This window comes from Triturus cristatus, chromosome 4_2, assembly GCF_964204655.1.
Source record: "Triturus cristatus chromosome 4_2, aTriCri1.1, whole genome shotgun sequence".
NCBI lineage: Eukaryota > Metazoa > Chordata > Amphibia > Caudata > Salamandridae > Triturus > Triturus cristatus.
Genome location: NC_140586.1, coordinates 325,473,928 through 325,489,755, shown reverse-complemented (window position 1 = coordinate 325,489,755; position 15,828 = coordinate 325,473,928). Strand labels below are relative to the sequence as shown.

The 15,828-nt window shown below is 43.5% G+C and overlaps 1 protein-coding gene across 5 annotated transcripts in view; it reads left to right on the top strand.

Moving 5' to 3' along the window:
* SWT1 (SWT1 RNA endoribonuclease homolog) overlaps positions 1-15,828 on the top strand; it is a 976,200-nt gene that overhangs the window by 576,463 nt on the left and 383,909 nt on the right. For all 5 annotated transcript variants that reach the window (XM_085601694.1, XM_085601692.1, XM_085601689.1 and 2 more), the window contains one exon: positions 7,528-7,691. In XM_085601694.1, the coding sequence (XP_085457820.1) occupies positions 7,528-7,691 (164 nt within the window). The remainder of the gene's footprint in view (positions 1-7,527; positions 7,692-15,828) is intronic.

The following is a 15,828-nucleotide window of genomic DNA, read 5'->3' as shown; positions in this document are numbered from 1 at the left end:
GCCCCCGTACACTCCTGCAGCCACTCACAAGGCCGCAGAAAGGCACCTGGCTAAGTGTTCACAGGCCTCTGCTTCTTCTCCTCTTCAGGCCCACCAACTTCCCTGCTGTGACGTGCGGCATCTCTCTTCGTTCGCCCCCGGTGGCAGCTCTCCGCTACGGTCCCCACAGTTCGCTGAGCCACCTCGGGCGGGTAGATGGCGCCCAGCACGGCACAGCCACCCTTGGCTCACCTCAAGGGATTAGGTGCGGGCCGCAGTCTGCCACGGTCACGACAAATCCTGGCGGGTGCCGGCTGAGCAACCACAAGGCAATTTCCAGCCCAGGTCCCCACCACCAGGCCTTCTGCGATGTGAATCCTTTTCACCGGAGTGGCCATGCTCCCAGGCCATTCCTCCAGGCAGGAGCGTGGTTCTGTTGGATGCCCTGCCTCGCCGCCACCTCCGTCCAAGCAGCCGGTTCTCCTGGGCGCTGCCTGCACAGGCGGTCTCCCGGCCCCGCAATGCACTTTGCGCAATAAACAGACCACGCTGAGGTCTTTACAAGGCCATTTATTAGGACCAGGCTGCACAACAATAAACAATAACCCATTAACATCAACATCAATAACAAACCCCCACATCAACTCTTCATCCCTTCACTCATTTCACCCACTCCGAACTCACATTTCCTACCACTCCATGCCCCTTCCGTTCCTCATCCATTTCCACAAATCTCCTAGCATTCTCCCCGGTATCACCTGGCATTCCACTCATGCCTCCAGCTCCCCACATCGTTCACTCTCCCCCTCCACCCCCCGAGGGATGGGTGCGCCCGCTATTGACTCCCCCCACCCCTCCAAAGTATCGCCTACCCGCAGCCCGTCCTAAACTGGCACGCCTTGCCAACCCTACCCCCAAACCCTAAAACTGCAGGGTGGGTGGGTGGCCTTTGAATTAAACCATCCCAGTGGTGCCGAGTACAGGAAGAGGAAGTCGCCTTCCTCCCCTGCGCTCTTATACCCATCCCCTAACTCCACCCCCTTGACCCTGCCTGGTCCTCCCCTGCACGAAAGACCCCGGGGAAGACTAGTCTACGACTTTGCTTCCCCCGGGGCCCAGCAGCCTGCCAGACTCCTGCTCGGGCTGCAGATCGGCCTTCCGGCTTCCACTCCGCCTCTGGGTCTGCCCGCCCGGATCAAGTCCACAGGGGTTAACTGGGTCTCGATTGTCTTGCAGTAGGAATCGTGGCTGATTACTCAATCTTGAGTGCAGGATGATACAGGTTTACTGGGCGACAGGCCGAGAGTTCAGAGGCTCGTGTCCTTTCGGCCTTGTTGCTTGGCCACGCCCCCAAGAGTTCTAGATCAGAATTAAGTTTAAAAAGATTTAATATAGAATTTGTAATATAACAATGTAGAGAGATAGACATTGCTTGCCATGAAGGCTCAGATACAGAATACAGAATCATAACAAGATCTCTAGTTCAGCAATTATATATTTTTAGATTCTAGGAGTACTGACAGCATCCTAAGTGAAGAGAGAAAGTCTCAACAGAATCTGACAGTCTCTGGAGCAAGATGGGAAGTCGCCCTCGGTCCTTCAAAAACCAGGGGTTTTTGTACCCAATTCATGCATATTAATTAATAAAAACTTAAAATTCAGCATGGTGCAATACACACATTCTGTTACAATAGTTATTTTGCGTCATAGCGCAATGTGTTCCACAGAAACGGTGAGGAGAGAAGTCTCTCAGTAGGTAGCTGATTGGGAGGGCGAAAGAGAAGGAGCAAGATGAGCAACACACCAGAAACTGCATCCATTTAAAATAAATGTAGTCTCGCATGAAAATGTGGCATACCTACACTACGTAATTAACCACACTTCTAGAAAGATAATTAAATTGTTTTAAGTGCAAAATCAGTTCATCAGTTCCGATCATATACATCATTAAAATTACTAATTTGCACAAATAATTTGTCACTCAGAATTTCACATTTAGAAAAACTTCTACACCCTTTAGTGTATGGGCTAGACAAATATCAATGGGAAAACCAGATGATTTACTGTGCTTTATTAAGACTTTGCATTCTTCAATTGAGACGGGAGAGAACTCAAATACTTTATTGTTCGCCCTACTATGTTATGCCATGGACATCATCAAACCCATCTGGGAAGAGGACAGCAAGTAAAGAGGTAGGGTAAGAGCATGAAAAGGAAAAAAGTTGATAAGCAGGTGTACTTAGGAGGAACCATGGGGAGATATAGGAGGATAAAGCTAGTGATAAGTCACCAGATAAAACCATTCTAACCCCCACTTGTGGCCTAACCAGCCTATTGGGGAATTCAAGCATGCAGGTAATAACGTCTTGTCCGCCAGGCTCAAAGCATCACACCACACCTGGTCTTACTTCAGCATCCAGCCCTGTTAGCTTCATGCAAGAATATAGGACTGTCTTAGCCCGAACAGACACGCAATATTTCCACTCTGCTCAGCTCTGTCATGCAGGGTACTATAAATAGACGGGGAAACCTGATAGCAGCAAATCTTGCCTCAACATCTGAAGTTCTTGTCTCAATACTGCCACTTCTTTTAAAACAGAGTTGTGTAAGTCTGGCTTTTTCCAGTGTCCCACCAGGCCTGGAGGAACTGTGAAGGCTCCAGTTATGCCTTTGCCCACAGGAATTCTTAGGCAGTGCCTCCACTCACCACAATCAATGGTGAAGCATGCATGCACAGTCAAGATTGGCACACCCTCCCCTTTCACCTTTGTAATTTGAGTTCCAGGTGTACCATCACTTCTCTTGGACCATTTTGCAGTTGTCGCTACTCTCTACGCAGCATTGTGCCGACTCCAAATTTCCTGCTGCCGCTTTTCACTCTGTTTTAGTGACCTCTGCCATTCCATTGGTCCAGCCACCTTTAGAGGATGTGGGCCCTGGAAGCAAAAGTGGCATTTGGAGCTTGAAAGACAGTGGCCAGGTTCTTCCCTGGAGCATTTTTATTTTATGTTTCTAACTTGCAGTCAATGTTGGACTCGTGACCAAGGTTTAGAGACTTCCATTTGGTGGTTTAGAAGCAGTTTAGAAAGTTGTTCTTAGCACGTAGCAGCCACCTTAATTTAGCCTGTTTCTTAAGCCTCTCAAATTCCAGCAGGTGAACTGAAGAACGGCTAAACAAAATGATTTGTCCAGGGTCAATATTGATATTATGAAGTGACGGTGCTAGTATTTAAAATAAAAATATTTGTTCTTTAACATGAATTGAACATGGCTTTTCTTGAAGGTTTACATCTTCCATCCTGGCAAAGCATGCAAAACGCATCCCAGAAAGACAAAGGCTGACTTTGTCAATGGAAGTATCCTGAATTGTAGACACTGACCAAAATGTCGAATATGGAGCCCGCTTGATTTTAGACTCTGAGAAGCATTTTTATTGTTATTAATTGTTGCCCCTGTACATGTACATTTCCCATTGTGCTATTCCATGATCTCAAACTATGTATTGTTTTGTTTGCATGTGCTGAGAAATGAGGTTTGTTTCTATTATTTCTGTCATTTGTTGGGCTTAATAAATAAAATAATCACAGTTATTTGTCTAAAAGGGTACATAGCACGTGGAAATGCAGGAAAAAGACTTTAGATTACTAAGCAGATTGATTCAGAATTTCAACCATTCTCAAATAGCTCTATCCTATTTTAAATTCAGGCTTTGGTAGGTGGTTAAGACACCGAGTTTGCTATTAGGCGTGGGCTTGCTTGTTTTCTAGTAGAGTAATAGTGCTTATTTCTTTGAATGTAGACTTTGTTTTGTCCAACGTTTGTCTACCTGGGTTATGTTAGTGAGAGATTTTCAGGAGATTCACAGGAGATACATTTAGATGCAATATAACTAAATTGGACTAATGACCTAGCCATTGAATATTCTTAGAATCTGGTATGGTCCCTGCTTGTGTTATGTTATGCAGATTTGTAGAGTGTACTATCACTTGGGCGGGTATCCTGGCACTGAGCAAGTGTGAGTCTAGCCACACCTAGGACCTAGTTGGACTACATGAAAAGCCAAGTCTTCAACTTCTTGCAGAATTCAAGAAGTGAGGAGGAGGCTCTTTTGTGTAGCTGCAGGTCATTTAGGAGCTATGTTGGGATGATGCAGGAGAAGGCTTGACCGCCTGATCTGGTTTTCTGTATGTGTCTGATGTGTGCAGGTAGGAGTTGGAGGTGTCTAGAAGGTTGGTAAAAGCAGATGCGAATGTTCAGGTATACTGGGTCTGTGTTATGTAGTGCCTTGAATATGTGAGTGAGGAGTTTGAATTGTGCTAGTTTTTTGAGTGGGGAGCCAGTGGAGCTCCTTCAGGTGTGGTGTGGTGTGATGTAAGTGTGGTGTGGATGGTCGAGGGTGTTTCTAGACACCAAGTTCTGAATGTTCTGCAGCTTTCTGGTGAGTGTTTTGTTGATCTTGGCATAGATGGTGTTCCCTTAGTCCAGCTTGCTTGTGACCAGGGCATGCATGATGGTTTTATGGGTGCTGACTTGGCACCATTTGAAAACCTTCCTCAGCATCTTAAAGGTATGGAAGCATAACGTGGCGACTTCATTCACTTGGGCAGTCATGTTGAGTTTTTTGTCAATGATGATCCCAAAGTTCTTAGCTTGGGTGGTGGGGTGAGTGTCAATCCTAGCTCTCTTGACCACCAGGTTGAGTCCCACTGTGATGTGCTCTTCCTTAAGATCATGATTGCGGTCTTGTCAGTGTTCAGCTTTAGACACTTGTTCTTCTTTCAGTGAACGCTTTCAGTCATGCAGGCATTGAAATTGATCTGGGTGCTGGGCATCTTTCCCATGAGGAGAGAGTGAGTTGCGTGCCATCAGCTTAGGAGAGGACAATAATGTTTTGAGAGCGGATGATTCTGGCTAGTCATGTATGCATTGAATAGGGTCGGGCTCAGGGAGGATCCTTGTAGAACTCTGCAGCTGAGGTTGTGGGTGTCCAAGGTGTATGGTGCCAGGATGACTAACTGGATCTTTCCAGTCAGGAAGGAGCAAAACCATCAGAGTATGTGTCCTTGGATGCCAATGACATGTAGGCATTCAGGGGTGTGTGGAATTTCTATAGCCCGACGACCAGGACATATTGCTTTGGGGTCAAAGACAGCAAGTTTTCATATTTAGTTCGTCCTTGGGACAAGTAGGCCCTTCCTACTGCAGCACAAATCCTTTGGCTGCCAGTTTACTGTACCACATTATGAATCTGGGAAGGGCACTGTCTGCAGTTAAGGTAACATGTGTATCCATATTTAAATGCTGCTCGAACTTGTATTTATGGTTTGTTGAAGCAAAGTCTTTATTATTATGGTGAACACTCTAGGGAAGTGTAAGCATGGATTGCACTACTGACGTTGGTTCCAACATAAAAATATGTACAAATGTTTGCAAAGTTTACCGATATGAGGCTACATATAATGCACCCAGAATGCCCTCTGCAGGAGCTTGAAAGCAAGATTGATGATTCTTTGCTTTCAAAAGGAAATGTTCGCAACAAAATGCAACTATGAAAAAAATGTTTTGGTAAACTACTGTGAAGTTTTTGCCACCATTTCTTTGAAGCATGATTTAGTAAAAAGTGTTGATGCATACTAATATGCCCAAAAATATTCAGTGCCACCAGTTTCAACAAGATTATGGGGAACACGAAAATAAACAATCGTTGGCAAAGCCATATTTGTGTTCAGCCTTTTGGTTTTTGTCAATGCGTGTCTTGCTTTGACTTGGTTATTGTAAATCTTAAAAGGGCACTGGAGCTGCCAGGTCCTCACCATTATTACAAACATTGGCAAAAACATGTTTTGGTCTCAAAATGCACCCATTGCTACAGCAGTCCTCGATACTGAAAAGAACTACTTTGTGTGCCAATATGCTCCTTGTAAAAGAGCGGAATGATTCACTCACAGTGAAGCTAGCCAATAGAGAGAGAGCATTTTAATAAAAACCAAAATGTATTTAACGCCGGACCTGATTAGGGGCCCAAGTTCTAAAAAAGTCTCAAAAGTGCACCCATGGTATATGTCCTTGCATTAGTGCAGATTTACGCCTTTCATGACTTTACAGAAGTAGGCCAGGAATAGATCCTAATAGAAAAGATCTGTGAACTACATTTTACCAAGAGCAAATATACATGTATTGATTTGCTCCTGTGAAAATGTGCTGAACGTTTACAAATTCACTGTTTCTGCAACTTCTTCTTATTTCCCAACTCTGGAGTAAATGTTACTTCTGCTCTAGTCAGGAGTAAATTTCCAACCTTAAAACATGCACGTTAATAAGTTTGCACAGACTCAAAAGGGAATTCCTACCCTAAACTGTTGTTTACTGCGACCTCCCCAATATGTAGATCAGCGGGAAGGTGGCAAAATCAGTGAATTGCTAGTAATCAAACCATACTGTAACATGAGCCCTGGCATAATAGAGATTATTATCAGAGCTCTTTGAGATTGCTGCCATACTTTTTCACTACACTACGTGACACCAAAGGGACAAGTAGATTTGTTTACAGGGCGAGTAGGTTTATGAAGCAACCTGTCCAATGGCCAAGTAGATATTTTATTAAATTCCACATCCCTGGGCATTGGATGAGTATTGAGTGGGAGGCTGTGTCAAAAGCTGCGGATAGGTCCAGGAGATTGAGAGCTGCTGTCTCCTCCATTCAGAGTCATCCAGATGTCAGTTGTGGTGGCAATAAAGGCAATTTCTTTGCTGTGGTTGTGTCTAAAACTAGACTGATTGGTGTCAAGGAGTTGGTAGTTGCTGAGGTATTCAGTGAGGTGTCGATGATTTTCTGTAAGATCCGGGCCAGGGCTGGAAGCAGGGAGATTGGACTGTAGTTGGCGAGCGTTGGTCTGCAGAGGGTTTCTTCAATAAAGGAAGAACAGGTATGTGTTCCCAGCATCTGAGATGGTCACGGAAAAGGTTGGGGCATTCAGAATGGGTTTGAGTATGGTGCTGTTGAGTTGGAGTCCTCTGGAGTAGGCGTGATGAGGGCAGTGGTCCGGTGGGGCCCCTGAGTGGATGGGCATTATGATGGTGGAGGTTTCTTCTGGGTGAGGACAGGCCATGTGGTTAGCATTGGTTCTTTGGATAAGATATGGAAGCTTTTGTGGAGGCCTGTTGTGTCTGGTTGCGGGTTGAAGTTGCTATAAATGGTGGTGATTTTGTTGCTGGAGAATTGGGAAAGATTGTTGCAGAGGTCCTGCGAGGGGGGTGATGGAGTTGGAGGCAGCAGCTGATAAGGTGAATCCTTTCCCAGAGTTTAACACCCTTGTGTAGAGGGTTCAGTGTTTAGCAACAATGGGGTGGATCATAATAACGTTTAAGAAAGCCAACTGAATGCCTGGATGAAAACACTCTTTGTGATCATGCTTGACATTGTTCTGCATGATTTCTGAATGATAACAAAAGGAGAGTAATTATTTTTAAATAATGGTTTTATATTGTTTCATTTGTTTTTTGTCTGGTATACCTTATAAGAAGCCTGTCCCTGTTCTTAATCATTAGGTCATGTTTACAAGAACAATGATACTTCAGGTGAAAACACAAGTACAGTTGCCTGCAACCCCTTCAGAAATGTTATTTCTGACCTGGAGAAGTGTCTAGGATTAGCTTTATCCAAAATACTAGAAACTGAAATGAAAGTGGCCTTTGACGATCTCTGGGTTGAGGTAAGATTTTCCTTTTTTTTTAATACGTTAATAGCCAGTGCATTAGTAATGACATAGTGCAATGTAACCTTAGAAATAGCTATAACTGTGAAACTTCGCCTCAGTCAGCAATTGTGGTTCTGTGATTTTCTTCGTTGTGCATGAATTGGTTGTTAAGTACTTTAGCTCATAGATTACAGCAATACCAGAACATGATTATTGATATAGTATTTCAGGTTCAGTAATTTCAGGAAGTTGTGTGATGGGTATGATTTGACCTAGCAAAGAGATCTTGCTCAAGTGCATCATTGTGAATATTGTTGAAGGAGCCGTTGATGGACTAGTATTTTAGTTGAGGGTGGTTTGTGGTAGATGGATAATGGAGAAGATCCAGATGGCAGAGCGGTCTTCTCTGTCCTATGGGTTCAGGGGTAACATTCTGTGAGCTCATTGTAGTGAACAATGGGGCTTCCTTTGATGTTAGTCTGTGTAGTGGGGTATTGTGTGATGTTCAGCATACTGCGGGGTTAAAGAGAGCTTCCTTTTTTTCTGAGTGAGTGGATTGTTTTGGATGTTAAATTCCTCAAGAAATATGGGATTGTGATGACTAGTAACGCAAAGGTGAGAAAGCCAGTGATTTCCTTAAACAAATGTTTATTAATTGTGATGAGGTTGAAAGTGGCAGTGGACTTCTAGGATTTCATAATTGTGTTTCAGACGCTGTCTAACCTATATGGCAATGAAAAGCTTGAAAATATATTTGTAGAGGTTTTTTGTCTGGTCTGAGATGAATATATTTCTCTCTCAGTGCCGTCAAAGCTTGGTTCGGTAGGAGAGCATAAAGAGAGATAGCTGAAACACTTGAATAGATTTTAGACACTCGTAATTTTAGTTTAAGCTGCATTCCAGTGCATCCTTTTAGCTCTTTTCTTCCATTACACAAAGGGATAAATTATATCCAAATCAGTGTTGGCCTTGCCACAAAAGGGACGGTCGAGACTGAACTGACAGGCAGGGTTCCCTGTGAAGAGGAACACAATTTATCTCAAACAGGTTGCAAGCTTGTTGATTCCTAAAATTAGATGAATTTTGAGCCCTATGGCACACCGAGCTCAAGACCCACATTGAATATTGCCAACCTAACTAAGGAGACACACTTACTCAGTATGCGCTGCCGCAATACTTCGCCCTCAACAGTTCTGAAAAATAAATAGATACACTTAGCAGAGGTGCACAGAGGTGCAACAAAATTCACTGCAATCCAGTCACTGCCAGTTCAACCTAACCCTGTTCTCAAGGTTGAGAAAGTATATGCCTAACAGTGAACATGATGGCAAGATCCCTGCATTTTGGGATAACACTTTTTCATCCTGTGAGGCTGAAGCTAGTTGTGCTTCTCCGTGCCAGCATGATATGCTTCTTAATAAATAGTTTGTTACTGCAGTCCTTTTTTTTCGCTTCTCTCAGATACTCTGGCTTGGCTCTTATTTATCACCTCTGTACCTCTTCAACCCCATGACTTTGGTCCAAGCACCAAAGTCATGAGCTGAATGTTGTTTTATGCATGCAGGGAGCGGGAGGTCATACTCTTTATGGCACGTGCTCAGGATGAATGTTTACCTCAGCACTGCTCCAGACGCAGGTCCTGCTTTGGCTCACCTTAAGCCAGCAAGTCATCGCAGAGAGCTGCCTCCGAGGACATTGACACGTCCTTGAGGAAAATGCACAAGAAGCATCGCTACAGATATTCTTCGGCCTCGCAATCTCAATCCCACTTAACAGGTAAGTCTTCCAGATAGTGACATTACTCCCCAACCATGTTGTCATCTTCTGAGCCCATCTTGATGGAGATGGACTGGTCGCCGGCTTCAGAACTGGGTTCTCATGCTCTTTATCTGGAGTTCCCAGCCTCTGGCACTGACCCTAAACAGTTTGTGACTTTAACACAGGTGACGCCGGTCTCACTTCACTATGGAATGAATGAAAAATCCTTCCGACATTTAAGTCCATTAAAGTGCATATCAGCACAGCATTTAAACTTATTTCATTAAAAAGTTATTACAAATCGATTCCAATAAAAACACATAAAAAACTTGGTATAAATCACATAAAACTAAAGAACAGCAGGGTAAATTCAGCACATACGGATTAAAATACAGACATCTATGTGAAGGAACTATCTATAACCTACCGGCTCAAGTGCAAGTGACTACTGGCATAAGAGGGCCACATGGGCACAACCTGGGATGTAACTCTGAGTCTGTTATTTCGGAGTGGCAGTTAAGCAGGTTTGTTACCAGCGGAGTTTCTGTTTGCTTAACAGCTGAGTTTCTTAAACCCCAAAGTGCAACCTTTAAAAGACGCATCAAAACAGCACTATGGCTTTTTTTGATGCATCTGCATGCCCAAATAAGCCAACAGGGCCCTGGTCTGGCCTTCGACCAGTTGTTCTATCCCTGGTGCTAGTCCAGCTTGTTTTGACTTCTTTTGCCATTCTGATCCTGACTCTCCTCCTCCACTGAAGTCCTTGCCGTTGCTTCCCCCATGGTGTCAATGCTATCTATGACTCCATCAGCACAGACTTCAGACCCACTAAAAAACAAAGCACATTTTCAGAAAAAGAAGGACTTTCTGGTCAGGTCCTGATACAAACACAACACTTGATGGAGGAAAAGTGCCCCTCCAAACCTTTGCGTCACATTGGCAGACTCCACCAACTGTTTGACATGGATTTGGACCCCATTCAGAGGCTGAACATCTTGATGCTGACAACAGTGAGGCTGGTCATTTTCTCCCTTCCCCCACTGGGTTGGATGCTCGTTTCAACTGCCCCGACTTGATGAGAGTAGCCAGGACATCTCCTGAACGTGGAGCTAGAGGGTCCTGTTGCGCTTCCCACAGAGGAAATTGCCTCATTTACGACTGTTCTGTTGCAGAGGTTCTTGAACTGCCTTAGTCTGCAGAGAAGAAGGCCATAAGGTCCACATCTGGCATTCACCTCCATTGAACCCTTGCTCCCCTTTAACCAGGCATTGATGGACCACACTTTTGTTGCATGGAGCGAGCCAGCATATGCCCTTACAGTGAACCGCCAGGAGCTCTCCGCTATCTTATATCTGCTGGGGGCCCAACATTTCTGATTTCTCATCTCTCACAGAGAGTCTTGTAGTTGAGGTTTCATCCTCCAAATACAATCTTGACTCACTTCCTTCAACTTCTACAATTAGGTTGTTGAAGGGATAAAGGTATTGGGGAAGACGTTATCTTTTTCAGGGAGTCTTGCCCATCATTTCTTGATCGTAGATTCCCTCCTAGCCCGTTATTCGCATGCCCTCTGGGAGATTGTGTAGATGGCTGAGCCAAACCTTTCAGACCATCAGTGTAATCATTTAGTAGAATTTGTGCGCAATGGTGAGATGCGGTCAAGCAGATCCTTTACTCTGGCCTAACACAGTTGATTCAAGGGTGGAGTGGTCCATGTGGTCTTTAATTTCCATCCACCACTGTGCCTTGATGCTTTCCACTGGCTTTTCTGTGGCTGCCCAAGCACATCTTATTGGCAGGCTTTTCAATGAAGCGCAGCTCTTTGGAGAGATGGCTGATTCAGCTCTGGAGTGCTTCAAGCAAGGTCAGGCTATGGTTTGTTGCTTCGTGGTGGCTTTCCCTGCTTGCCAGTTTTGTCAACAGTACCGCAAGTTCTGTGGATATTCCCAAGACCTGCGTCTAGCAACCTAATAAGTTCTTTCAGAGCTACAAGGGACATGGTGGCTTCAAAGGATGCAAAGAGCGGCAATATCAATCCTCTTTCTTCTCCTCCCTGAACCTTCATGCACAGTCGCTCTTTAATTCGCTTTTAATGGACCATGTGTAACCTGTGGGAGGCTGAGGAGGTAGTTGTTTATTTTACTTGTTGCGCCATTGGTTTGCTCCAAATTGTAATTAAGGCTATGCAGTGGTTAGTTTGTAAAACAACAAACCACCTGCCTACTTGTATACTGTAAAGTGACATGTTTAACTGCCCATATGTGCTTTTGTCTTACAGAGTCGTAACGCCTTCAGAAGTCCTGAAGGCTCTACCAGAACCATAAGTAGTACGGTTCTTTTGAGGCCACAGGTTAGGGTGCACCTTAGTGTGTGCATTCCGCCATGGCCCCTGGTCCTGAAAAAAGCCTCGCGATAGGCACTTAGAGGCTGAAACATGTAGACCACACCTCACCATCTTTCAGGATGTGACCGATCAATTTACTCAGTCTCAACATCCACTTCACTAGTTTTTAATCTTGCCTTACTGCTCCGCCATTAAAAATTCTTTGGACTGGTAAAGGCAATTTTAACCTTTGCACTATCACTTGAACTCTCACAAAAACAGAAAACACGCTCCGCTGTAGTCAGCTGTCGCAGCACACCGTAGAGGCACTCTGCCTCTCTGGTGGGAACCCAATGATGAAGCATGTCACCAACTAGGTTGGTGAGTGAGGGTTCTTTTAACAAACAAGAGTGATCCCTCTTGATAGCCCTTCATGTATTTGGCTTCACTCTTTTGTTGTTTAGTTACTATTCCCTAGGGGGACCAAGAGTGGACTCGACAATTTCCGTCTCTCTCCTGTTGTTTAGATATAGTTAAACATAAGCTGCATAACTTTTTTATTTTTGGTTTCTGTATCTAAGCACTGACCGGCATACTTTCTAGGTCTTTTTTTTTTTTTTTTTTTGTCCTCATATGTCACTTTCCACCCTTTCTCTCTTGGTGGCGCCCTAGGGTGTTACTCCTCTCATATAATGGAAGGATCCTGCTCGTTTAGAAAGCCTAAGGGAGGAAAGTTACAAGAACTTAACTCCGACTATTCCAAAGCAAGGAGATCTGCCAAGAGATTAAAAGCAACTTAATCATAGGACCGGACTTTACCGTCTTTAAATCTCAAAATTTTTGATTAAACTACTATATAACCCAGCCCTTCACCCGTAATGCTCAAAAAATAAAGACCAAAATCTATACTTCTTTACTTTCTGAGGAACAGCCATATCTAGTTTTCCAATGGATCTCAAAGCTTTAATCCAAGTTAAGTCTGTCGGGGGGTCAGGGGAAACCCAAAGTCTACAAATTTCCCTGCGGGCCAGCAGGATAGCATAAAACACCAACTTCGTTTTATCATCCAAGCCCTTGCATTGTAAATCCAATCTGCCAGTAATAATAGTTTCAGGGCTTACCTTTATTCTTTGCTTCAAAATTGTTGATAAGCAGTTACTTACAGAATCCCAAAATATCTTGATTGCCGGGCACGTAACAAACATATGAATATCGTCCTCATTTAGACTGTTGCATTTAGGGCATCTTACTTCACCACCATTTTTAAATTTGGCCAGCCTTTTTGGAGTCCAATATGCCCTGTGGAGAGTGAACACATGATTCCTTCTTAAATTTGCAGGTTTTACCAACTCTCTCCAAAGGGACTCCGGCAACAAAAAGGGGCCATCTTCCAGCTCAACAATAGACCAGTACCACATTGCGCCCTCCTTTTTGATGAAAACATCCAGTGCCAACTTTTCCTCAAAGTCGTTATGACGTCCAATAAGAAGACCTTTCCCTGTAGCCCAGCTTTGTATCAGAAGATATTTAAATTTGGAAAACTTAGTACCCCAACATAATTCACATTCAGACCATGGTAGTAAAATACCTTCAACAAATAATTCACCCCACTTCTGGGGTCCTTCTAATTTTAAAGTCTTTGCCAGTGCATCAGCCGTCCAGCTTGGAGCGCCCGGAGTTTCCCAAATTGGTGCCCCCGCACTGAAATAAGGAATATTTGTAGTTCTTCTGACCCGATACCAAACCATGGCCAAATCTCTCAAAGTCTTCAATCTTACTTTTTTAAAGTATTTTGGATCCGAAAATTTGTACATGAACCCAAACTGCTTGACCCCCTCAATGTTCAACAAAGCAGAGAATAATTTCCCATTAACTGAGCTCCCTGGGTTTCCCAAAAGCATTCTGCAATTTTTGAGCAAAAAAGCCCAAGAATAGATCTGAAAGTCCGGGGCTGCCAGACCCCCCTTTATATACTTCCTCCTAATCTTTTTCCATGAAAGCCTAGATCCCTTGGAGGACCATATAAATGAGGCAATCTCGCTTTGCAGTTTTGCCAACCCCTTTTTTTCAAACATTAAAGGGATAGAATCAAATAAAAAAGTTAACTTCGGCAAGACCATCATCTTAATCAAATTAACTCGACCAAACATAGTTAGTGGAAGATGATTCCAACCCTTCATCAAGCTAGAAATATCCTTCCCTATTTTAACCAGATTAGTTTTGGCAATTTGTGTGATATCTTGGGTTATTTGAACCCCTAAATATCTGATCTGCCTTTTGGGGATTATAACATCCGTTGCCAAATTCCAAGACATAATTTCTGTTTTGTCCGTATTCAAACAATATCCCGAGACTGCACCAAAATTGTTTGTAATTGTTTCTATCATAGGTAGTGATTGGTTCAAATCTGATGTTAGAATAACTATGTCATCAGCATAGAGACCGATCTTCTTAGACCATTGTTGACATATAAAAGGAGGAATACTATCTGTCCCCCTAATTTTGCAAGCCAGCGGTTCGATATAAAGATCGAATAACAGAGGGGAAAGGGGACAACCCTGCCTCGTGCCCCTCATGACCTTAATAGGTTTGGTTAAAACTCCATTAACTAAAACCCTTGAAGTAGGTGACTGGTAGAGAGAAACTAAAGATTGGCCAAAATTTCTCCCCAGACGTAAATGCGTAATTAAAGCCTTCAGGAAAGTCCAATTGACGCGATCAAAAGCTTTAGCAGCATCCAAGGCAACAATCGCCAGGGGGAGCTTCTGATCAGTAGCAACATCAATGCTCGCTATCAGGGAGAATGTTAATTCTTTAAGGTATCTGTTCTTAATAAACCCTTTCTGATCTTCGTGAACTATACCGGGGATCACCTTATCAAGCCTATCTGCCAAAATCTTTGCATAAAGTTTATAATCACTGTTTAGAAGTGAAATAGGCCTATATGATTCCATGCATCTTGGTGATTTCCCCGTTTTAAGAATAACGACTATATTAGCCTGATTCCAGGAGGCAGGGAGCTCTACATTACCACGTAAGACCCCATTAAATAGCTTAAGCAATAACGGCAAAAGACTCCCGGGTAAAATTTTATATACCTCCACTGGGAGGCCATCTGGACCAGGGGCCTTACCTATTTTAGCTTGTTTGATGGTCTCATCTAATTCCCCTGGAGAAATATCTTGATCTAGAAAATTTTGCAGATCCTCTGTCAGAGGATTTAAAACTTTCAGCCAGTCCTCTATCTGCTTCACATCCGGGACCAGATCTTCCCTGTATACTGCTGTAAAATATCTAAAAAAAGCTGCCACAATATCTTTAGTCTCTGTAGCTAAATCACCTAGTTCGCTTGTTTTCACTTCTTTAATCGTATTCCTAATCCGGTCTTTCCTAACCTTCCAAGCAAGTAGTTTGCTTGTAGCCTCCCCATATTCAAAATGTGCTAATCTATTGGCCTCCCATTTTTCTTTTACTCGATTATTAACTACAGAGGATAGTTTCTCTTTCAACTCCACCAGCTTTTGAATAATCTCTTCCTTCTGCGCTCTCTCCCTGTTTACAATTTCTGCTTCTCTCTGCCTAATTGCTAGTTCCAAACCTTCCACTTCAAGAAAGTACTTCCTTCTTCTGCTGGCTGCAATAGCACCTAATCTACCACGCAAATAAGCCTTAGTTGTCTCCCACACAGTATCTATTTTGGCTGTACCCAGATTGTGTTCAACAAAAATTTCGAGTTCTTGCTGGAGGGATTGCATTGCTTCTTGGTCGTATAAAACTGTGCGATCCAACCTTCAAACTGAATCCAAATCACGATTCCCAAGCACAAGTTCTAAAATAACCGCCGAATGATCCGACAAATGTACCCCGACATGCATACTGTTTTTTACCTTACCAAGTAATCATGAATCGATTAAAAAATAATCGATTCTAGACTTATGTTGATATTTTTTATTATAAAAAGTATATCCAACATTCTGGCCCGCCCTCTGTCGCCATACATCACATAGTCCAAATTGCTGCATCAAACCTCTTACTCTGCATGCCATTTTACTATTCACCTGAGCTCTACTG